At 40.3% G+C, this 25,162-nt stretch overlaps 1 protein-coding gene and 1 long non-coding RNA gene across 6 annotated transcripts in view; one reads left to right on the plus strand and one right to left on the minus strand.

Moving 5' to 3' along the window:
- The window catches only part of LOC137441462 (uncharacterized), a 60,764-nt gene that overhangs the window by 1,842 nt on the left and 33,760 nt on the right, over positions 1 to 25,162 (plus strand). The window contains exons 1-2 of one of the 3 annotated variants that reach the window (XR_010987416.1): positions 18,192 to 18,284; positions 24,984 to 25,071. This is a non-coding gene — a long non-coding RNA (uncharacterized lncRNA). Of the gene's footprint in view, positions 1 to 18,191; positions 18,285 to 23,062; positions 25,072 to 25,162 lie in introns of those variants that run through there. The other 2 variants (XR_010987415.1, XR_010987414.1) reach the window with 2 other exon arrangements.
- The window catches only part of MYLK (myosin light chain kinase), a 216,398-nt gene continuing 194,102 nt past the window's right edge, over positions 2,867 to 25,162 (minus strand). For all 3 annotated transcript variants that reach the window (XM_068139007.1, XM_068139008.1, XM_068139009.1), the window contains 7 exons: positions 22,852 to 23,069; positions 18,073 to 18,196; positions 10,258 to 10,410; positions 9,114 to 9,237; positions 7,776 to 7,905; positions 6,860 to 6,979; positions 2,867 to 4,990 (listed from right to left, as the gene is read on the minus strand). In XM_068139007.1, the coding sequence (XP_067995108.1) occupies positions 4,743 to 4,990; positions 6,860 to 6,979; positions 7,776 to 7,905; positions 9,114 to 9,237; positions 10,258 to 10,410; positions 18,073 to 18,196; positions 22,852 to 23,069 (1,117 nt within the window). In that variant the 3' untranslated portion in view covers positions 2,867 to 4,742. The remainder of the gene's footprint in view (positions 4,991 to 6,859; positions 6,980 to 7,775; positions 7,906 to 9,113; positions 9,238 to 10,257; positions 10,411 to 18,072; positions 18,197 to 22,851; positions 23,070 to 25,162) is intronic.

Here is a 25,162-nt window from a genome sequence, read left to right on the forward strand (position 1 = left end):
TAGGCTGCACCTCGAGTACTGTGTCCAGTTCTGGGCCCCTCAGTTTAGGAAGGATGGTGACTTGCTGGAACGAGTCCAGAGAAGGGCAATGAAGTTGGTGAGGGGTTTGGAACACAAGCCCTATGAGGAAAGACTGAGGGAGCTGGGGCTGCTTAGCCTGAAGAAGAGGAGACTCAGGGGTGACCTTATTGCTCTCTACAACTACCTGAAGGGAGGTTATAGACAGGCAGAGGTTGGTCTCTTCTCCCAGGCAGCCAGCACCAGAACAAGAGGACACAGTCTCAGGCTGCACCAGGGGAGGTTTAGGTTGGATGTTAGGAAGAAGTTCTATACAGAGAGAGCTATTGCCCATTGGAATGGGCTGCCTGGGGAGGTGGTGGGGTCACCGTCATTGGAGGTTTTCAGGAGGAGACTTGATGGGGTGCTTGGTGCCATGGGTTAGTTGTTTAGGTGGGTTGGATTGGTTGAAGGGTTGGACACGATGATCTTGAAGGACTCTTCCAACCTGGTTTATTCTATATTTTATTCTACATAGGGGGAGATGGAACTACCTTTCCAAAGAGTTGCAACAAAAGGATGAGAGGGTAAAGGGTTTGGTACAGAAACTGTAAATACACTGTGAAATTAACTTCTCCACTTCCAGAAACGATTCTGTTTACGTTTCGTGCTGTCTATGATGCAGTTCTGTTACAAGCAGTGCAGAATAACAGCATAAGCCTCCCTCCCCCCTCACCATTCCAGCAAATTCTGCTGTCATGAAAGTATATGACCCAATAAATTCACATCTTTTGCAGTCAATAGGGCTCAAAATTCAAAGATAATTTAGGAGAAACTGATTTTGAGAGCAATGTTTTAGTGCAGTGTTCCAATACATATTCCAAGAAGTTCTAGTTAAAAAGGTCATTCATTTTTCATGTATCCAGTCTTCAAAGCCTGCCACTCACTACAGAGAGCTCTGAAGTCCTGTGCTGTCTTCCTTGTGGGCAAAGAGAACAATACAGAAGTCTTTGCGTGCCGCACATAAAATTAGCAAAGTTCCTCAGCTAGAAATGCGTAGAGGTTGCTTGGGTGGTTGGACAGGTCTGTAACTAATTAAGTTTCTGTAGATCTGAGTAGTGGAAAGCAACAACCAGTCCTGAATTTTCCATGTGTCTTTACAAGTCTGAATTCTATACAAAGGGAACACAAAAAGAATTAAGTGGTCCATCTTGGGTAGTGCCAATGTCATGTGAACCTTGAGAAGTTCAACAAGACCAAGTGCAGGGTCTTGCATCTGGGCTAGAACAATCCTCATTGTCAATACAGGCTGAGGGATGAGGTGATAGAAAGCAGCCCTGTGGAAAAGGACTTGGGAGTTCTGGTGGATGAGAAGCTGAACATGAGCCAACACTAGGCTCTTGCAGCCCAGAAGGCAAATCGCATCTTAGGCTGAGAATCAAAAGGAAGCATAGCCAGCAGATAGAGAGAGGTGATTCTGCCACTTTGCTCTGCTCTTGTAAGACCTAGAGTACTGTATCCCGCTCTGGAGCCCTTAACATAGGAAGGACATGGACCTGATGGAGCAGGTCCAGGGGAGGGCCACAAAAATGATCAAGAGGCTCGAACACCTCTGCTACAAGGACAGACTGAGGGAACTGGGGTTGTTTAGCCTGGTGAAGACTCTGGGGAGACCTAATACCAGTCTTCCAGTACTTGAAAGGGGCCTACAAGAAGGCTGCAGAGAGACTGTTTACAAAGGCCTGCAGTGATAGGACAAGGGGCAGTGGTTTGAAATTTGAAAAGAGTAAATTTAGATTGATGTTAGGTACAAGTTCTCTACCACGAGGTTAGTGGAACACTGGAACAGGCTACTCAGGGAGGTAATTGAGAAATTCAAGGTCAGGCTCAACAGGACTCTGGGCATCCTGATCTAACGGAGGATGATGGCACTGCTGACTGCAGGGGAGGTCCTTTGGAGGTCCTTTCTGACCCTAAGCTTTCTATGATGCGCTGCTGGGGAGTGTTTCCATCCTAGCACATCCCAAGAGTGGCTTTCTGCAAACATTATACAAGCAAGACAAGGAAGAGGTAGTACCTTTTATTAGACCCGTTAGGATGGCTGGCAAAAAAGACAGGATTTCTGTAACATAAAATATCCTTCTTCAGTGGAAATAGAATTCTCATCTTGTCTTCAAACAAAATCTCAAAGTCAAATAGAGGTTGGAGTCATTTGCTCAGAGTTGAATGAAATACGTGTCACATGTTTTGAAGCAGAAGGTCATTGTTTCCTGCAGACTAGAAGGGATTTTAATAGGAGGCAATAGGGAGATGGTAAGCTAGTTATATCCTTGGGGAAAAATAAAAATAGGTAGTTTATAGCCTGTGGGAGATGGAAGGACTAGTGAAGAAGGAGAAGGAAGGGAAAACACCCGTATTGAGTTTGTGAGTTTTGATACATGAACTCACAGACTTGCCATGCCCACAGATGACGTCTGAGATTTTCCTCTCTACAGTCTGTATGAACTATGATTCCCCACTGCAAGGGAATTCTCAACTGTGAATGGAGACTGCAGCCATCATGGGGTCCCATCCACATTCACTCTTCTGTTCATTGTGAGGGCAGCGATGAGGCCAAAGGGTGGAGTGCATGGCTACAACCACCGCCAGCCCCAGGCTGTACCTGGTAGCATTCGGGCAAAGCAGCCTCTGCATAACACCAGCCTGTGCTGACAGGGTAGAAGTGCAGGGATCAGGAGGTTTCACTGCTGCTCCCTCATTCATTTGTGCCCCAACTAGCTTTCAGAACAGACCAGAAGAAGCCTGCTGCTACTGATACGCTTAGCCAACGTGAACGCAGTGACGCCTGCAATAGATTCTACGAGGAGCGTGCTTTGTGGTATTATTTATTTAGGAACTGTGAGTAACTACAGCCGTAGCGTTCTCATCTTTGCAGTTCTGATGGTTTAACAAACTGGGAGAACATTAGCATATTTTTATCAAGGTACAAAATACACCCCAATGTTGCCTAAAACATTTTTAAAAACGTGAGAAAAGCTCTGTATGCTCTAAATCAGATTCAAAACCTTTCTGCGTAAGGAACCGTGGCAATGCTGTGTTTAGTATAACAAGAGGTTTTTATCAATTAGAAAGGAAAAGACATGCTGGCAATCTGAACTTAGTAACAAAGAGTAAAGCAGTTAAAAACCATCGTGTCATCCACATTAATTGAGCTTTGAATGTAGAAGAAGCAAATCATATGAAATACATTACACGACTAGGTAATATCAAACAACCTAAGGCTGATATTGTACACACCTGTACTGGAGTACACTGCTTAATGGTGAGGATTTAAGGTAATGCTCTTTTGAAAAGAGGTAACCTCTGAAATGCAAATGGTTGCACTTTACACACAAAAAGTGGAAAAGAAAAACAGAATCACTTTTGGAATGATACATAGATGTAAGACACACTGGTTTTGGATTACACGTATCACCTTGCAGCCTCTGATATTACCTCCGAACAGCAACCCCCCCAAAAAAATGAAAAAGTGCCAATACTGTGAAAGGAAAGCAAAGTTACTGAGTGCATTAACAATTTCTGAGAAAAAAAAACCACTGGGTTTTGAATATTTTTTTCTGCATTAAAAAAAAAATGCAACAGCCTTACTGGTGCAGGTTCAAGACAAAAACAAGACAGTCAAGCTCATAAGGTAGAAATAGGTCATATATAGGTTAAGATTCTTTGGAAACTGCTAAGTATAAAGGAGTTTGTAATCCAGGCTACTATCTTTTTTTTTTTTGGCTACTCCAAAAACCTGTGGGAGTTTCCAGCTTATCATCAGTTGAAATCTGTTTTGCAATCACCAAATAAATGCAAAGTAAAACTTTAACTAACCTGGGATTTAATTCACACATGCATGTAGGATTCAGTGATTGTGCAATAACCTGTTTGTTCGCAGCAGCATATATATAAAAATCCTAAGTTGTTCTTAGACCAACCAGAACAGCAAAAAAAATCTCTGTCTTTGTGCTTTCGGTCTGTTTCTTAAGCAGACCGCTGTAACTGCACTGAAGTGACAGATTCTATAAGGGAAAAGTGACAAGTTGTGATCATCTGGTTAAAGTATTCCAGAGGTCTCTCGGGAAACCATCTGGATGCTTAACTTCAGCCAGTACTGCAATGGCACTAACAGCACACTGAGAAAGGGCAGTAAATGTGTTTGAAGTTAGGACTGAAATTCTGTTTAAATCAAATGAAAAACAAACCATACCAACATACACATTGCAATGCTGGCTGTGTCAGACCTTCCCTTATGGAAGATACTGCTCAGGGAGCAGCCTGTGCCTTAGGGCTGGAGCGATTCACTGTGTGTCTGGCAAACGATTCCTTGACAAGTAGAACTTGCAGAGCCAGCTTAGATGCAGTTTAGGCTGAGGAAAGTGGTGGTGTAGAGCAGGGAGCTCTGTAAACAGGCTTTTTCTTTAAGAACTGCAGACTTGTTTTCCACACATTTTTTAAAAGACTGGGCAACTTAGTTGATGACTTGCTTAGAGTAAATCCAATCCTGCTAGCAACTTAAAATTGCCTGCTGATTTGCATTAATGCCCATACATAAAGCAAACAGGTATCAACTGATCATGCTGAAAAAACAACTCCCCAAAGACCTACGTATCACACAAGGTGCTTCTGATAACTTGGTTTTCTGAGCCTTATAAGGAGAGTCTTTAAATATATTTTTTTCAATTTTTTTTATTTTGAGCCTTTCATTCTTCCTCCTCCTCATCTTCCTCTTCTCCTTCTTTTCCCATTGTTTCCACAAGGAGTTCTGCGGTGCACGTGGCTTCCCCAAGGCTGTTAACAGCTTTGCAGGTGTATTTGGCATCATCGTCCCCACATACTTCAGAAATAGTCAAAGAACAGTTCCCTTCCTCATCATAATCTATCTGGAAGTGACGAGACTCCTTCACGGGCTGGTCATCTTTGTACCACATCACCTCAGGGTCAGGATAACCTGCAGCAGAGGAGAGAGAACAGCAACCGCAGTGAACAAGTATAACTTGATCTGTAACTTCTTTAATTCCCCATCTGTGTAGGGACATCCCCATATATGTGCAAAATTTTAATTGAATTCTATTTAAAATAAATATGATGTGAGGCTTTTTTACTTCACATTTACCTGAAACAACTTCATTATGAATAGCAAAACCCATAAAGTTAGCACTGAGGTACTAATTAGATTCCTCTTTCCACTACTTTAGCAGTGACCGCAGACAGTTCTTTGTGTGTCTCAGCCATCAGCCAGCATGGGACTTGTCCAAGTGTATTTGAGGCTTACCTTACATTGCAGCTGTTGTGGAAACCACAGTTCCCAACACTAAGATTTAGAATTTCAAGGGTAAGGTGCTTTGGATTACAACTACAATTTAATATTGGGTTGCTTTGTTGTGGCTATTCTGAATCTTCCTCCTCCTAATCTGCTGCTACCCCAGCCTGTCCTGTGTGGTGACCATTTTGTCACATATTTGTTAGAATAAGTGAAGGAGTCTAAGAAAAGTCTCTTAATTATGCATCTCCACAAGAGTTTTGGAGCCTTTTGCAAAGTAAATGGCTCTGCTATGCTCAAAGCTTTGAGAACAGGGCTGTGCAGTACACACTGGAGAACAATCCCTTATACAGTACTCTTGGCTGCTGTAACAAATGGAAGGCTTGTGTCAGCCAAGTTCTGGACTGTGAAGGGAGGATGACTTCCCACTGAGCAGAAAAAAGTGCAGGGCTCCCTAATACACGATGAGCATTACAGTGATCCACTGGTAAGTTTGGAACACCACCTGTGGTACATCCATCTATTTTTTTCCATGCAGTACTTGTGCACATACCCCTCACGCTGAGCATCCATCAGCAACAATAATCCATCCTCACATCTCCGCTGTGAGGTAGGAAACAGTGAAAGAGATTAGGAGCACAGAAACAAACAAGCAGAAGGTCAGTGAGGCAGTTTCTGAACCTTAAGGTTAGAAATGGTCTAACTTGAACACATGCATTATGGTACTGAATCTTCATTTTGTTCTAACTGCTTTTCCCAATTTCTAGTTTTCATCAACAGCTGTGACAGAAGCTTCAGTCTCTTTGCAGTAGAAGTGCTAGTGGTCTTGGCCTTCAGACTGTTAGGCTGACCAAGCCCAAGCTTCTTGAGTGCCTCCTCATAAACTTATTCTTTCTATCTGCATATTCCAGGCTGAGTTTTCTTTCTTGAACTCATATGTCAAAAAAACCCAAACACCAAAACACAAAACCCCCCAAAACCCAAACAAACCAACCCACAAAAATAAAATCACCAAAACCCAATACAGTAGTTGATAGATGTGACTTTCATAGCCAGCACAATTGTATTATTATTAACTCTCATGCAAATACACTGCTAGGGACTTACTTGCCTTTAATATAAAATACATTCAGCTTACAGTTACATTGAGGTCACCTGAAACTTGGCTGTAATTTCAGACAAGTCGCTTCCTACTTAATCTTGCTTTCTGGTTAGCAGTCTCTAAGAGTGTACTCTTGCAATTTATGGTAGTACATTGCATCTTGCTTTCCCTGTTTCTGTCTCCAAAAATGATTTTACTGTTCTCACTTGCTATTCTGAATTAGTGCTCCACACATTGACTCTTGCAGACTTCTGTTCTACAGCAAGCACAGAACAAGCCTATGTGTCTCCACATAATTTTAGTTACTGCAACACATTCATGCTGTGACATGCAGATATTGGTAAAGCAAATTGGCACCAACTCAACAATGATACAGAAAAAAAATTGAAAAAGTTGACAATGCAGAAGGCTGGCAAGGAGGGAAAGAAAGAAAGAGATGTGCTAGATCAAAGTACCTTCAATTTTGCAGTCAAATCTAGCAGCACTTCCTTCCACAACCTCGATATCAAGGATTTTTTTAGTAAAATATGGCTTTACATGGGGCTTTTCTTCAGCCACTTCTTCAAGGAAAGCATCTAGAGGAGGGCAAAGAGATAATTAATTACAGTCATGTGGGAGAGCAGGGACATTAGCTGCCTAGTTTTGTGCCAATCTTTTGCAGCTGGACAAAGATTCAGGCCATAAATAGAATGAAATCCACATGCAGGCCACCATGCTGCAAATCATGTTTATTTTTCCCTTGAATCTGTTTCTAGCTCAGCCTGGACTTTCGCTAGTCGGAGGGGTAAACCAGTTCAATTTCTATCAGGCCCACAGTCTATGGGGGCAAGTCAAAATGACTTGATTTCCAGAAATGTCAAACATCTGCACTTCTAACTGTCACGCCCCACAAATCCAGATTGCAAACAGGAATGCAGAGGAATAGGCTAGACACATTTTGTTTGGTAAGATGCTTCTGTCTGAGGAGCATGTTTAATGCAGAGCTCGTGTCTTGGTTGCAGCAAGTGTTAATACTTTAGTGCTTGCTTGCTTGCTTGCATGAGGAGGCAATACATCACTGTAATCTTTGTATAAACACCCATTCCCAAACTGATAGAAAGTGCAGTTGACAAATCTGCCCTGATTCTTTGGGTTTAATAAGAGAAGAGTTTACTGGCCGTACTTATACAGGAGCATTTTAAGTAGCAGAACAATATGGAAACAATGAATTTTTGGGTAGTTATCTTAAAAAACAAAAGTAGATAAATACAGCAAGAGAGCGAGCAGGGATAACCAAGTCCTTAGACCAGCAGGTCTCTATCATTTTGCTAGAAGTTTTAGTAAGATCAATTCACAGAGAGGTAAAAATATGGTGCAACAAAAATTCCTTACCTTCGTTCTCTACTTTGTCTGCATTTATCGGGCTGGTAGGCGAGCTCCCAGAGGCCTTCCTCCCACTCATACCAGAAATCATTGCCATGGATGACAGTCTTCCTATTGCTCGGACAGCATGGCCCGTTTTCTAAGACATAACATAAAAGGCTTCTGATCAATCCAGTCCCACAGGCATGTGATTTTCTGTAACTATCCTGCTTCGGACAAATTATCTGGGATCTCCGCAAACCTCACTGGAATTGTTGGACAAACTGCTTATATATAGCTCTCTTGTTTTAGGAGAGACAGAGCAGGCTGGTCTGAATTACCAAATTTAGTTGCAGATATAAACTTCCCCTGATGAACTCATACCTAAATGAATGTCTCTGCTAGCTGTGGATAAAGAGCACTGTGTGAGAGGAGGGCCAGCAATAAAGCTATGTCCTGTTTAACTGGAACATAACTCTGGTGGTGGACAGCCCTTAATAGCCATGTGGGCTGGACTGAGTTTCATCAAGGATGGCTAACTAGTTAATATGAAATGAATGAGAAACCACCATCTGCAGGATGGAAGCAACCCTCTGACAGGCCGGAGAATTAACTACCAGGATTCTAAAATACGTTGCCTCTAGTATGTACACTCATATTTTTATACATCTTGTATGAGCTTCTATGAAACACACACAGTAGAATGTAAAAGGAAATGTAAGGTAGATTTACATGGATTAATATGTTGTAGGTTGCTGGATACAGGATTTTGCACATCAACACCCCTGGCTATCAGAATGGTACAGACAGACCTGCTACAACAGTTCTAGCATTAAGAGAATACATCAAAGAAAAGATATCAAAGAAGATATCAAAGAAAATTATTAAACCAATCTGACCAATCCTATGTGAAGCTTGGTGCTCCAACAGGACTGAATTATTGGTTTGGGAGAATGAAATTCACACAAAATGAGTTATCTTTAGAGAAGCCAGGTGGACAAGCTTTTCCCTAGGCAGATTTGTTAAGGATAGCATAAGCCCCCAGCCCTCAGTGGCTTGGAGAAGGCAGAGAAGAGAGGTGGTCATATCCCCAAAAGAATAAGAAAAACTGTACCTGAACTCATTACTCACTATGCCTTTTAGTAGCCTGAAAAAGAATCATCATGTGTTACATGCATATGCAGCTGTGAACCCTCCTACTGCTCACCCAGCAAAACCAAACCTGTGTTTCTACATTCATACTCTGGCCACACTGCAGCTTTCACCAGCAGTGGAAACCACCTGGCATGACATGTTTCTTGTCATCATAAACACTAGAAGTGAAGACTTATTAGGATAACTAGCCCAATTCTATGTTCTCTTCATTACCTGCCATTTTCTTCTGGCCATATATTTCTTCATCCTATCTTTGGAAAGTTTTTTGGCTTCCATGTTTTTGGTGTCTTTTTGCAGCCAGGGATGCTGAAGACACTGAGTACAATTAAAGCGACTCCTGTTGTCATATGAAAAGACCAGTTAGTGTTGCCATTAACAATAGTGGACCCTACCTGCTTTAACATTATTTTGCACTCTCTTTTCTGAGAGCAGGTTTTCCCCATTGCCTGTATATAGCTTTACAGGTCACGTGGCACTGCTTTCCCAGCCATGCTTACTTCTTGAACTTGCTTTCACAATTTCTGCAGGGTTTGTGTTTTTTGTTTTTTGGGGTGTTTTTGGTTTTTTTTTTTGAGCAAAAACTGTGCATTTTTAAGTGTTAATAAAACATTAAAAAACAAAGCACAAAAAGCCATATGTTCTAGGCATGGAACACATACAGCACAGCCACAATGGCAATGATTCAGCTACCTTATCCTGGCAGATCTCCTTTCCTTCACTCACAGAGATTTCTTCTTCCCCACCACTTAATATCCTCATTCCCTGCAGCACTGACCATTTGGCAAAAGAGAAATGTCCAAATCTCTAATCAAGCCACACCCATTCTTCACTTTGATCGTGGTACACGGATAAATAGCCCTCTGTTTGCCATCCATCCAAACTCACTGTAAGAAGTACATTTTCTTTCCTTGGTTTGTTCAGTCTGCTGCAAACAGGGCTTCTGACTGATTTTTATTTGTTTTCTTTCTTTCTCAATCAGTAGATTTATGTGAAAGCTGCCTACTCAGAGGTACTGCACTTAAAAGCAACACATGGAAATAAATCTGGCAAAATTGCAAACCATTCAGTCAAGACAGAGCACATCACGCAGGAATCTGTGTCACACAACAGTGAAGCGTAGCTACACAAAACCTCAGGGTGCATGTTGCCCGAGGGAAGGGAAAAGCAGAATGAGCAGGCGATTAATGAAAGTGCTCTGTTCAGACCCTGCGTTAATGTAAACGAGAGCTGCACGCAGAGCTCCTTATAAAGTATCGCCAGAGGTGCCTGCGTCGAGGTGGAGATTCACAGCGGGGAGACAGGAATGACAAGTTCAGCTAAACGCAAACATAGAAAGTATCAAGTCCAACAGCTTTACTTCATATCTTTCTTTAGCAGATTGCTGATAAAGTCCTTGGCATCATCAGAGATTTCATCAAAAGCCTCATCATCGAAGTCCCACGTTGCTGAAGTAACATTGGCCAGGGTTTCATTGTCATTGTCTCCCATGAAAGGAGAAAGTCCACTGACCCTGGTGATAGAATAGACAGACAGACAGAAAGCAAAGTGTCAATTTGAAAGATATTAGAGAGGCAAATGAAAATTGTGTGTGACATCTCTTGTGCTCCGCAGATCTTTAGGGGTAAAAGCTCCCTTTGAAAAAAAAAAGCTAGCTACAAATATTCTTGTGGGAAGGGAAATAGAATTTTGACTGCAAAAACTAGAAGGAAATTTTTGCTGTTTCTTGCTCTTCTCCCAAGACAATTTTTGAGCAGAGAACTAGATTCAGCTAAAAGTGTGGCGTTAATGACTTGGCTAGTTCTGCATAAATAGTACTGCAATCTTCACACCAAATTGAGTTGAATAGCTTGCACTTTTTTTCCTGGTGCTTTCAGAGTGACTTTGCTGCCTTTACTGTCAAACCAAGTTGTCTGTACATTTATTCCATTTGCTCCTGCAGAGAGAGCCCATGAAGAAGGATGCATAATCAAACAACAAAATCCACAGGGCGATTTCGTAAACAAAACCACCCTGAATTATATAGCCAGATAAAACAGTGCTACATAACTGCAGGCTGTAGAGTTATGCAGATGCATCCAAAAGTAATTTGGTCTTTATGTTCTCAATCAGTCATGATGATGCATGAAATGGAAATAATACTCTTTTATAACCTTGAGCTTCCCAGGCTTTTTACTCAATGTAACTGATAAATTGCCAGTGAAAGGCAATTACAGAACATCATGGTGTCATTTTTGCAGAGTATCTTTCTCCAGTTGAGCACTGTCCTTTATTGTAATGTACCTTTGTGCATCCAGATACTTTGATTCCTGTGTATATCATCCTTTCTGTAGAAACTCTCAGATGAAAGGTTGTTTATTCCTTAGAACTACAAGCTACTCAGTTTTCCAGGTCTTCTTCCTGGCATGCAATTTACGTAATAACCTAATCTTCATGAAATTTTAGACTTTATTTGCCTCCTCTGTGAAGTCATGTTAACCAGGCACAAATACAACTACATTTCTTTTTTAAATATGGAAAAATAAGTGGAACTTACTCGGTTCTGAAAACATGAATATAATACTATATGAATATCAAGATGCTAATGAATATCACAGAACAGACTGGTAGAAAAAGAAATTGGGATAAAATAAAATGAGCTGCTAGATAAAAAAATACCAGTATCATCTCCTCCTCCAAATTTGTTTTGCTTGTCTTTTGTTAATAATTGCATTCAAAGTCTGCTTTGGAACTTGCTCCTGAGGATTTTACTTCTATAAGCAAAGCAGAAACACACACTCTCTGAAGCCTCAGACAAAGCAGATACCAAATCTTTTGTAGCATTTCTGGAAGTTGTGTGCAGTACAGCAGAGTCTAGAATCTTATATGTATACTGCAGAAATTTGCTAGTAATAATACATGAGATGAAGATAAAAGGTTTGTTTCTTCTCAGGCAGAAAGAGGTAAATCAGAACAGAAGGTATTTGCTGTCTTACTTTCCATTATATGGGGTGCATTCAAATGCAACAGTGAAGCATGACTTCATAAATGTTTAAGGTGGCATAAAACCATTTATGAACATATAATCAGCAAGACTTAAAGAAAGCTGAAAGATTAATGTACCAAAAAATGCTTATATAAAACAACTTTACACAACTGTTCTCTGTCTTTGGCACACACTTTACTGGGAGAGACAAAGTTTATGCCTGATAGCACAGCAAAGCGCTCTGTTCTGCCCTCATGCACATCAGCCATCATGGCCAGGTAAATGGCTGTAGAAAAATGGCTTCCCTGTAATCTGCCAAGCAGTCTTGCAGGGCCTCAGACCTATCTCCACTGCAATATTTAAGCATTTTCCTATTTACGACAATGTTATCTTTCCCTATAATGTTTTAGAAAGTGAAAAAAAATCTCATCCAGACTTCAGTTCTAAATTCTGGGTTCCAGATATTGATTGCTAAAGTTGTCTCTTCTTTGAGTATACAGCAAGCACAGTAATCTCTCAGCCAATTCAGCAGCTGCTAAAACAGCTCACATTTTATACAAATGAAGGGTCTGTGGAGCGTTTCTTTAGTTCACTGTCATTACAGAAGATGCACCCAGTTAAGCTTCCAGTGGTGCTTAGGCAGCCAGAGCAATAGTAACCCCATTTCCCCCTGATACTTGACAAAAGTATGGCAAAGGTGACCTCTACATAATATTACCACAAATAGTATTGTGCAGCTCTTGTGCTACATTAGATTTTGGCCTGTTTCCATTATATGCTAAAATGACTGCTATAGGTACAGAGACACCACTGCTCCACACTACCATAAGAGGCAGTGCTCCTTAAAGACCTCTAGCTTTCTGGGCAAAGGGATACATGCATGTCACACATAGCTTTTGAGGGATGAGGAGAAATAGATGGAAATTAAAGATGGAAAAAACCCTCTGTGGTTATTTTGCTTGGGGCTTTTTAGGGGTTGGTTGGTTGGTTTTTGTCTTGTTTGTTTTAAAGAATTTTGTGATAGAATTACCAGACAAAATCTTAAATGCTGTGGTAGGACTGATCCATCCCCTGCTCTTGGTAAATTACTTTGTCATTTCCAGACACCATTGTAGCAGTACCCAATCAAACATTTCAGTTAACCTGGTTTTGCATTTCTGAATGTGCTGTTACACATTTATGAGGCCATTTTTTTCCCTCTTTATCACAGTTTCAAACTGTGAATCAGTTGCTTTGTCATGGAAATACTTCTAAGGAGAGCTTGATCCTTGTCTACAGTCAAGGAGCAAAATCCAGCAGCTGTGTGTAGATCATAACCAGAAAATCTTATCTTTAGCACAGATTTCATTGACCTAAGTCTTGGTAGGTCATTTCTTAATATCCATTTAAAGTAATGGCCCAGTAACTCTTTTGACAGATTATGGAAACAATTTCTTTTTGGAATGCTGAAGTGATAAAGATGAGCAGCCACTCCAGAACATTAATACTGAGCTTGCACTGCGAAGTTACTATTAGACAAGCAGCAAGTTGCTTATTGAAAACATTTTTCCAGCTACTTAAGCAGGCATCTTCCTGGCATGTAAAGAACCATTTGTTTAGAAAATCTTTCACAGTTTCCACTTCTAAATAAAGAAGAAAGATATTTTATCCTCTAGAAGTTCCTTAACATTTATTGCTCTGTTCAAACAAAGCTCTGAGTGCCGATGTGGAAGCATTAAGATCAAAAGAGTCCAGTGTGGTTGGTCACCTGTCTCACTGCCTATGTGACAAACCCCACAACATTTCTCTTGGAAATCTTTGCATTAAGACTGCCTCTGTTCCAGGAGAGATGAGTTTGCTGCTCAAAAAAATCAGACTGCGCATTCCTCTGCAAGCAGTGCTTGCTGCAGCAACTGATTTGGGCTGATGACACTGAGTTCCCCCTTACAGTCTGCACTGTATTAGCAATGAAAAAAGCAACAGATTTCTGTGTGAAGAGTACTGTCTGCTTCTGATAAACCTGTGCAGGCCATGTCACATAAGCATGTGACAGTGGCTGCACTCTGGAGATCAGGTAATAATTTAATTATTTTACAAGTGAATTAAACCAAATAAATAGTCACAGGCTGCCTTTTAGAGGACATGCATCTACTGGACAAAATCACCTTTTCCTTAGCTGGGGGCTGTCTGACTCCCATATCAGTTGTCTCAAAGAAGAAGCAGACCATGGAACCCATGTAAAAGAAGACAGCTCATTCCTGAAGCAAGGGTGTGAACTCTGTTCTCATCCTTGCTTTTATGTGCCCAGTGGATTAATGAGGTATCACAATTTGCCAGTGCCACCGAAGAAATAATTAATTTTCTTATAAGCAGCACAGTCGTGACACCAAAGCCCTCCTAACTCCCTTTATTGAATAAGGAGTACTCTTATCTTGATAATAATGAGGCTTACATTTGTAACACCACATGCAGCCAAGTGTAAGACAGCAGTCTGAGTGTCTTGCCTTTCAAAGTCCCAAGTCAGCACACCTAAAAGGTGAACGATGCCAAAGTCTTTCAACCAACCCAAACTGCCAAAACCAAGGGAGGTATAACAGCAGTGCTGAATAATACAAAATAGATAAGGAGGAAAAGGAATGTCTGAAGAATCAAGGTGCATGTTATTAGGAAAGGCACTGAAGGAAAAGAGTTTACAGCAAGATCAATTATGGTGTTAAAAACCAGAAGAAGACATAGCATATTGAAAAAAAAAAAGATGAACTCAACCACACCCTGCCTGGCAGTGTTAAAGCAAGGAGAACTAATGGAAGCAGAGGTTTGTATCAGTCACAGGAAACCCCTTAATTAAACTACTCAGACTCCGTGGTGACAGAAGGAAAAGGACCACCCCTTTTCAACGTACCTACATACAGTGCTGAAATCTTAGAGTTACATTTGATTTGAAATAAAAATACAAATTGGAAACTGTTCCAGATTGGTAAATACTGGAAATGCTGGCTACCTAAATGGATCATCATAGCAGAACTAGAAATAGAAATGGAAAAACAACAAATTCAGCAATGCCCAGAAGAATAAAAGGGACAGAAAGAGCTGGAAAGAATTGAGGAGGTTTAACCTTCATTAGATAAAGATTATTGTAGATGCAAAAAGGAACACTGAAATAGGCATAAATGGAGATGATATACACCAGCTATAATATTTGTGGCCCGTTAGTGCAAAGGCAATAGATCAACTTAAGTATGTGGGACAGCGCCGTGATGCAGAACAGGACAGAGAACAAGATAAAAGGGGAAGATAAAAAACATGAGGTGGAGAGTGCAAACAGGGAAACTGAAGTAAGAACAAAGACTGATGAAGAAACAGGACTGAGTAAGTTATCCAGAAAGGCTAAAAGGATTTTATGTGTAGCTTAGAAAATGTGGAAAGGGAACCCATGATCTATAGCATGGAATTAAGACATTCATGCCATAAGAAAGCATCCCAATATTTGTACTTATGCCTGCATAACAGAAGGCTAGCAGAGCATTTGCTGCAGAGTTTTGGAGGAGCACTGTCCTCCTCCTGTTTCCTATTTGAGATTACACCCATTCTTCTTCTGCAGGGAAGACCCTTCACCCACAGAGATCTCTTTAGTAATTATTTACTATATCTGGTTTGTATTCACTGTTGTAGACAACATGTATGAAATACAATCTAATTCTAGGCAGGTTACAGGTCTCTCAGCACTCTTGTATCCTGTCTTAAAAGTGATGTTAAGTCAAGGAATAGCACACTGTCTGCTACTTCACTCAGGAGCTGTGAGCAACATAGCAGCTTTGGCCCATCAGCTCCCTGTGGCAGACCTGCCCTTAAGTCCATTGGTGCTGCAGCATTCTTCTATTCATCTCTCCCTTCATGGCCCCACTCACCACGTCAGGGGGAGAGGGCATGCAAATGTTAAGTTATGAGCACGATGATGGCATGTGAGACGGGCACCAAATGCAGGAGTCTTACACTTTGTGTGTGAGATTTGGCAGTTCTGAGATTATAACTGCAACAGGAAAGTGGAGCTACCACTAAAGAGAGATGTGGTTCTCAATGACTTATTTGCATTCTGTAATGATGATGTGATGGTCCATTTTGGATAATGGCTCAAAGTTCTGAGTCTGCGAAAATAGCTGGGCTTTAAGAATGTGAAGACAGATTGGAAGCCTGGCACTTTGAGATGGAGAGGGAAAGTCCAAGCGATGACTCACAGGTCTTCCCTAACTTCTATTACTTTATTCTTATCACAAGAAAAACAAAGCCTGGTTATTACTGTGAATCATTACTGCGGCAATACTTACGCATCAAAAAGATTTTCGGTGTATTTGGATAATGTCTTTTTTCCATCACAAGGAGTTAAATGAGCTTAGGGACACCTTAGCAAAGAAATCATTCCACAATGCATTTCACAAGGCACACCAGGGCATCTGAACCAAGTGTAACACCACCCTATCCCACGAGCCAAATGTTGCACCATCCAAACATCTTGCTTTTGGTGGCACACAGAAATGGGAAAGAACCAATTCTGCCACTGCTGGCAGATTGGTCTGTGGCAAGGCACTTCACCTTTTCCCCACATTTTTCACCTGCTCCCTTTGCATTTCTACTTAAGATGGTGCTGGTGTTCTCCAGCACGTACTACATTGAAGCAGCAATCCTAGTTGCGTGCTTTGGCAGCGCACACAACTGCTGTCACTGATTTTTGTCTCAGTTGTCTGACATGTCACTGCTTGTACTGTAAACACATGAAAACTCATCATATACTTTGGTAGTGACAGCAAAAGACGTTAAGCTCCCCAAATGGGCATGTAGCAGTGTTAATGGTTTGTTCCTTCCCGTGCAGAGGCCTCTAGGGGGCAATGCAGCCCCGATGGAACTGGGGTTGGCCCTTGCTCCGCAGCCTGGGACCGCCACACTGCTCTGCCAGCGCTCTGTAACTCAGGAGGCCTCAAAAGCTAGAGAAATAAATGAAGTTGTCATATGAGTACTGTGTGTGGTCTGCATTATTTGCACTGCAGAATGATCCAAATGAGCTTTCAAGATCTAGAAAAAAATGTTGGAAGTGAATGGAAAATGAAGGTCCTGTAAATAAACTGGGAGAGCAAAGTGACCTTCAAGAGTATAGCATGCTTCACATGCAAACCAGAAGACAGCAGAAATATTCAGTCTTTGCTGGGAGTAAGAGAGTAGCTGCAGCAGCTTTTGCATAGGAAGAAGCAAATTATGTTGCTTAGTTTGGTAATGAGAAAGTATGAGAAAAAATATAGGCTGACAAGGCAAGCAGAATCACAGAAAAACTGAGTAAAAATGAGGCAGTTATGCACTGGCGATTATCAAGGAGGAGGGGACTCTTAAAAAAAGAAACTAAGATATTCAGAGAAGCCTTTTAAAAGAATGAGTACAAAGCAGATCAGCCATTTACCTGCTATTGAAACTGGGACAAAGAAAGAACCATGCTCTAAACTGAGCTGCTTTTTTTCATGTGTTTACATGACATCAAATGTGTAAAGTCACAGTTGGAAGAAGGTCACTTGCTGTTCTAGGCACGGAGGTCCCATTTCCATATATATTTCTCTACACCCAATGAAGTTTGTGTTATCAAATCACATACAAAGATAAAGCACTGAAATATGTAACCAAGAGCTGCAGTCAACCATCCTCTAAAATATTTCCATGGTCTTGATCCATACTGCTTATGAAATGTATTTATTCAGTGGCTTGTGCTTAGTAATAAATTAAAATGCACTGTGAACAAATACAGTAATGCTAGGATACTTCATTCTCTCTCAGGAGGGATAAAAGATGAATAAGAAACCAAAATGTCACAAACGTTTTCTCTCTTGGGAATGAAAGGATGGAAATTATCAATTAGTAGTGCATGCCCAAACATTTCTCTGTACCATCTGGGAAGGAAAAATATTTTAAAGTTACTAATAAAATCCTGTCACATTGTCTTTATAAATGAGATGAAGTGTTGCTGGTTTATGATGTAAGATGTACAGCACTAAGTGGCTGAATTTCCAGAAATACCAGTTCTGCAGTTTACCAATTACACCCTCCAGAGAACAGAGAATTTGTATTAAACATGCTGGAGCTGATAATTACAATACAAAAGGGCCTGAAAATTGGAGAAGAATAAACAAATTGATGGAATTTTTGATGTTCAGCAACTGCCAGGGTTGTGTTAAGAATAACAAAAGTACTCACAAAATGTAGCAGATAACTCCTATGCTCCACATATCTGTTTCATATCCAATAGGTTCATAGTTTATAACTTCTGGAGCCACAAACTCAGGTGTCCCAAAGAGAACTTTCAGAGAACCTGCATTTTCTGTGAAGAGTGGAAGAGAAAACACATTAACTACTGAAAGAAAGCAACTATTCCCAGTACCAGGGACAACACTTTTGGCCTCATATCTGTGAGTTTAAAAAAGATTCTTATCAGGAAAAAAATAGAATAATGCCTGACTGGCTATTTTGTTAACTGATAGATATATATAGAGAGAGAGCAATAGAGAATTATTCATAAAGCATCTTCAAGCACACAGCAATGTAGAAGGCACATAATAAGAGGGTTCCTATTGCGCAGTTTCCATAAGACCTACTCTGAAAAAGAGGGAGAAGCTGCTCAGGGGTTCTACTGTAAAGAGAAACAGTAGTGCTAAAATTGTAGTAATAAGAAATAGCTGTTTAAATCCAAGACATTTTTAATAGTATAAACAGGAAAGAAAAGCAGCACTTGGTTGCATGTCTCTGAAATCTGAAGTGGCACAAGTGAAGGGGGTCTGAAAATGCTTAGTCATCAGCTGCCACTCCAAACTTTTCTTCAGCTGGCTGTAGCACAGGTGTTTCTGCTGAAACATGATGTGGATGCTTTTGAAATGAGCTACAGTGAAACTACTGCTAGCAATATGAGCTGAAAGAATGAGGTCATGGTTCACATGAACTCACTCTTCATCTTTTTTTGTGCTGACCTGCCAGCTTTGCTCTACTAGAAAATGCAGGGTTTAAGGTAGAATAACAACCTGCATAGAACCTAGTATTGCCAGTGTGCAACTATGAGTGATGTAACTTCTGGTCACACTGTAAAACATAAGTTGTTTAGATAGAATTTATGAGGCAAATCCATTTGAGGTAGACAAATCCCTTTGAGGTATGCAAATCCCTTTGAGGTATGCAAATCCCCAATCTATCAAATTAAAAATTGAGAATATATGGAGTCAATAACTTTCCCAATGATCAAACAGCATGCTTGAGGCAGCTTTTAAGCACTACCACAGTCATTCACCCACAGTCATGCCAGTTTCCCATTTTAAATGCCATGAAATCCGTTTTGCTCTGCTCAAGTAGGGTGACAGTTAATTGCAGAAAACTCATTATTCACCTCAGCTCTGCTCTCAGAGACCCCTCTGCACAGTGAGTACCCATTTCTAGAGACAGAACACCTGCAAGCAGCCCCAGGAAATCACCTAAATCCTCCCATGCAAGTTCACATACACCAAGACATTCCTGCCAGATACCTGACTATCCTTTACAAAGCACATTCAAAAGCTATACCAGAACATCCCTACACTGACCGAACCAGAGTTTTCCTACCCCAAGGAGTAGGATCTTTCCCCTGATATCCAATCTAAACTGGCTTAGCCTAAAACAAGAGCAATGTCTTCTCTACAGTGGCCATGCGGAATGAGAGATCACTCTTCCTTTTTCAAGCACAAACAGAAACCCTCAGATCCCATCTTCCTATCTGCCTTCTTTTGAAGGTCAACACCTACATTTTTTTCCCAATTGTCCTTAGGAAAAATTACTGAAATCTGTTGCAAAAAAAAAAAAAAAAAAAAAGGCTATTTTCTAAAAGCTTCATCATGATCATCCGAATCTCAGGCTCAGATTTTCACATCCAAGTTTGGAGGCTTTTCTGTGCACTGTGTAAACTACCATGAGCCACTGTGTATGCAAAAGGCTGGTGTATGACATGTGCTGCACATAGGTCAGAGAAATGTGTTTTGAAAACATGGCATTTAAGTGCAAACATACACTGTGAAACAACTGATACTGCATTTTCTGTGTATAAAAGAGAAAAAGAAAAGAATATAGACCTTTTCTATGCAATAATAAGTCAAATCTTTACCCAGATGTTTACAAGCCTAGTACACAAGTAGGATCTATGTTTGGATATCCCTTCGTTCAGATAGAAAGCTGACAAGCTGGCTGGAAACTGTTACCAACACTGTGTATAATCAACTGATTAAAAGGAAAAAAAAAAGAAAAAAAGAAGAAAAGAGCTTTACAGTACTCAAAAATCATTTTCTTTTCTCCTCAAGAAGTTTATCTTAAACAATTTTCTACATGTGTTCCTCAGCACACCAAAAAAGGTCAGGAAAATATCCCACTGCAGCTTTGGTATTTCCTGACAGTGTAAGAGAACTAATTAGCTGCAGAAGATGACTGCAGAAGATGACTGCAGAAGAAGCTGCCCCTAATTCCTTTAAAACTGATCAAAACACTGAGTATCTAGGGACCTTAGTTTGCACTAGTTACAGAAGGTTAAATCTCAGAAGCTGAAGTACAAAATCAGCCCCTGCTCCCTTCAGTGGTTCTTGGGGAGTGGTTTCTGCTCAGTCAGGGTCAGGTCTATATAGTGTGAGGGCTTCAGTCCCGCATCTGTCAAAGCCAAAGTGAATCTGACATCCAATTTCAAGATCAGAAGGCTTGAAGGAACATAAATGGAGGAACATGCATCAGTGCACCCCATAAGTCAACTGTCAAGAAGAGGGCACTTAGCAAAGTGGTTTTAGCAATTTTTGTAAGTAAATGAAAAAGTAAAAATGGTTTTCTGCTTTTGGAAACCATCTCAAAGAAAATGCTATGAATATCTTCAGATTAACACAGTGGTTCTGCTTTATGGGCATGTGAGGGGAGGCCATATTCTCTCCTCTGAGAAATGCCATACACCCTGAGTTACCCAGAACAGCAGGCTGATGAAAGAAAGGGCACATTCCTATAGAGTAGCTTTGCAACAACAAGCAACATATTAAGCCAAATGAATGTATGGTGCTGTAAAATCCATATCAGCAGCAGTGTCTGTAGCTCACATTCTTCCACATAAGAAAAGTTTTATATATAGTTAAAGATGTGTTACATATGACTGACTGCAGCAGATCCCAAGCTAGTGTCAGCCGTTGCAATATGCAGTGATGCCACAAGATTAGCAGAAGAAAGGGAAAGCTGATGGATGTGAATGGGCTACAGAAAATAGGATCTTCCTTTTGCTGAATGTGGCTTTAACTGTGGTTTGAAGTTAAAAAGGTAGCTGAGGAAATTTTCTATACAAAGACCATCTGATGGCTACATTGTATCTCTTGTTGATTAAATCCCTCTTAGTTCATCAGCAAATTGATAGTTTTCAGTCTGGCATCTGGGATGTCATGGTATGACACCTCTGAAAACAAAAGCTGCAGCATTGGGACATACTTGACAGTTCATCTGTTTCCTCTATAGACCAAAATCCAGTTCATGTTCCCAGAAAACCATTGGCTCCATACTTGTGAAGGAACATAAATGGCAGCAATTTCTTTTTTTTTTTTTAATGAGTGAAATGAGTTTGCAGTGTCGGTGAGACTAAGATTTATGCAATACTGTTTGGAGTTGAACATCATTTTAAAAGCAGATTTTCTTTCCCCTACTCATTCAACATACCATTTTTGGTTTGTTTTAGTAAAATAGACTCTTGGATATGCAGTCATCTGTTAATTAAGTGTCCAGAGAAGTAGGATGAGCAGCATGTAGGCAAATAATAAGAACAAGAAGGCTGTAATTCCAAACTGCAATTCCCATGCTCTTAAAAAAGTAAATCAGTTGTCTACTTTTCTGTAAGTGTTAAATATATTTGATTTAGAAAGGGAAGACAAAATATTACAACTAAGAATTTAGCTCTGTGACCCTTTATATAAAGAACAGCAATTCATATGAGTTGTCCCAACTAAGTTAGTGGCAGAAGAGCCACAAGTCTCAGCTCTCTCAGTATAACAGGTTCATAAAGTAATTTAACTCCTTTCAATTATTGGAGTGATGTTTTGTTTTCCCTTGTGAAAATCAAGATGAAAAGAGATCAATGTGTGAGTTGGTATTGTGCTACACATGAAAATTAGAGGGCTGCTTTTTAGAGCTGCATTAATGCTGATCAATATGATGACAAGAACCCTCCAAGGTCTTTGGCTTTTAAATTGCAGATCATGTTGGAAAGCTTAATCCAGAATGAATGACAGAAAGTGGCTAAAAACATCTTAGGAAAAGGAGGAGCTTGTCACATGGAACTCCTCCCTGCTCCCTTCCCCTAATCCCAATGCCATTCAGTAATGCCATTTTGATTGTGACCAAAATACAGTTTTTTATAGAATTCCTCCACTGTTTAACTTGTATGACACTGTGCTGCCATTTAGGATAAGGACCAATAAAATTAATGGGGGAATATAAATGGAATGTAATTATCCATATCTGAAAGGCCTTACCCACATCTCAGCATCGCCTTAACTCCTGCTGTTACAAAATTTTCAAGTATAATAATATTCATGAAGGTCAAGTTTTTTTTGTTGTTGTTTTTGGTAGTTTGGGTTTTTTGTTTTGGTTTTTTTGTTGTTGGTTTGGTGTTTTTTTTTCAGCTAGACAGTTAGTATTTATGTATTCCTGTAGCAAATGTAAATGTTTGTTAACATTACTACTACTGTGTATTTTACCTTGTAATCTACAGGGATACTCTAGCCACAGAAACAGGTAGATTGTATGCACTTCACTGCAAATGACTCTAGAACATGAGGTGCCTCACATTCCTGAATATTTTTCTCTTATGTTTCCCTAAACCAGAAGTATTTATAAGAAATATGTCTATTTTAGTCTTTACACATGAAAGAATGTAATAGTAAGAATTTATTAAGCCTGTCCTGCCCTTTCCCCCACATCATATGAAATATGCAGAAAAGTCATTACCTAATCTTCTTGCAAGTCCAAAGTCAATGAGTTTGATACTTGTACCGGTTTTGTTGACACACATAATATTTTCTGGCTTCAAATCCAAGTGTACAATACCCTGCTTGTGGATGTACTGAACTCCTTCTGAAATCTGCTTCATATATTTAATGCACTCTCTCTCTGTTAATTCAAAGTCTTCATCTATGATTCTTTCAAAGAGTTCTCCTCCAGAAACCCTATAAAAGACAGAATAAAAAGAGGACTTTTGTAACATTTTCATATTGGGAGTAATCAAATAATTTCCTTTATGAAAACGCAGACAGTTGAAGATCATAATAGTCTCTTCAGGATGCAATCTATGTTTTGTAATGACACTTTGCATAGGTGCAAGGATAACATCAGAAGAATCACCTCTTCTTTTGTGGAATAAATCAATACATTTTTTATGTGCTCTCAATCTCTTTTCCAGGTTAGGGCTGGCAGTAGGGATGTAGCTGGATTTACACCCTGCCTTTAGGTTTCAGCCACTTGCAGCTGGCAGGAAAGTGTGTGTGCCATGTGATTGCCACCCCACTGACATGTTTATAACACCGCTGCAGGCTCTGAGCTCATGTTTCTCACTCATTTCTTCTTCCCAATGTTCCATTACTCCACAGGTGCAGATAACATAATTTAGAAATAATCTAAAATATGTGGGATGGGTCCCAGGAAAAGAGGACAAAACTTCTAGTAGATAAGCAAAAATCTGGGAAGAGGAGAAAGAGTGACAAAGAAAGGCTGAAGAAGGAAGAATTCATGTGATCTGGTTAATTGGAATGCCAAGCTCAGGGGGTAAATTACTGACTCAAGTAAGGTCAGAGGGAATTTCCTCCTTTGCTATGACAGGACAAGGATATAACCCACAACTCTTTCAGTGCTGGTATTTTTAGCTGAGGCGTTACCACACTGCCTGTAGGTCAATTCCATATTTATGCTTATTTAAGAAGAGGGGGTCACCACAAACTAAAATCATAACCTAACTGGATTGGTTAACAAAACTACTTTAAATCTGATTGCACTTTTTTGTATTTTTGAAAAGTAACCCCCCATTTTGTTGTCAAGGGGAACTAATCAAGTGTAAAGCCACACGCTATTCAAAACCCTTTATACATTTCTTTGTTTTCCATTAGGTCTGCCAGCTCCTAGTTCCAAACTAAGTAGGGCTCCCTTCTCTTACCATCATCAGTTTGCTCAACTGCTGAATCTAAAAATAAAAGCACGTCTTGCACATAAGCTCCAGGGTTGTATAGTGGCAATACAGTCTCTGAAATGTGCTAGTACAACAGTAGCTTGCAATATATAGTCTCTTCCAACAATTTGTATCTTACTCAGCACCTCCAGCCAGCTGAAAACCTGCTGCTTCTGTAGCAGGCAGCACATGGAGTAGATGTGGCAGAAGAACAGTGACTGATGTAACTTTTGGGGAAAAATACCAGCACAGATCAGGATTTCCCTTCCTTTCCAGCTGCTACTGCCACATGTATGAGATTCACACAAAGCAGGTGCGCTGTAGGTGATGTAAACATTGGCCATGTTTGTCATTATTGCTTTTGAAGTCTGGCTATTGCTTTCTATCTCATGTTGTGCAAATTATTTTCTTATATTGAATTCTAGTGCAGGAACATGTCCAGAACTTTTTCTTCCCCTCCCCCCCCCCCCCCCCGCTTCTTTGAATAGTAAGATCCCCAAGTCCCAGCCCTGTGAGGTGCTTCAGAGCAAAACTGGTGATTTTCTGCTGCCTCCCATCATGGTTATAACATAAGCAGCTCAAAGCGAACAATTTCTGGGAGGTAAAGATAAGTGTTGCTACCTAGCAAGAACAATCAGCAAGATCTTCAGATTCAGCTTTACTTAATTGTATAGGTTTAGATGAAGAGTGCAGTGACTTTCAAGTGAAGGAGAAATTCCCTTCTTCAACTGCTACACCTGGGCCATCAGGGAAAATCTGTATATTGACCTTCGAGGCAATGAACAGGCGGTGCAGCCAATTTTTCTGCATCTACACATCTAGATTTGAAATATTCACTGTGTTCACCCATGGGGATTTTTTTAGACAACACTCTCTTAATATAAATAAATGTTTTGCAATCACAATCTTTCTGTTATTGCAGGGAAAACACATCAGACTAATCCTTCAAGTCTCTTTAAAATATGGCTGTAGCACTTGATGAAAACTCAACTGTTCCAAACAACTCTCAGGTACTGTTAAGTTTGCCTGTGTGAATGATTCATGCAAATCCAGCTATTCTGTTAGAACGTAGCGCAGCTGTTTGCTTTCACAAGCATTACT

The sequence above is a fragment of the Melanerpes formicivorus genome, unplaced genomic scaffold (assembly GCF_026170545.1).
Source record: "Melanerpes formicivorus ecotype bairdi unplaced genomic scaffold, bMelFor1.0.p_v2 SCAF_5, whole genome shotgun sequence".
Lineage (NCBI taxonomy): Eukaryota > Metazoa > Chordata > Aves > Piciformes > Picidae > Melanerpes > Melanerpes formicivorus.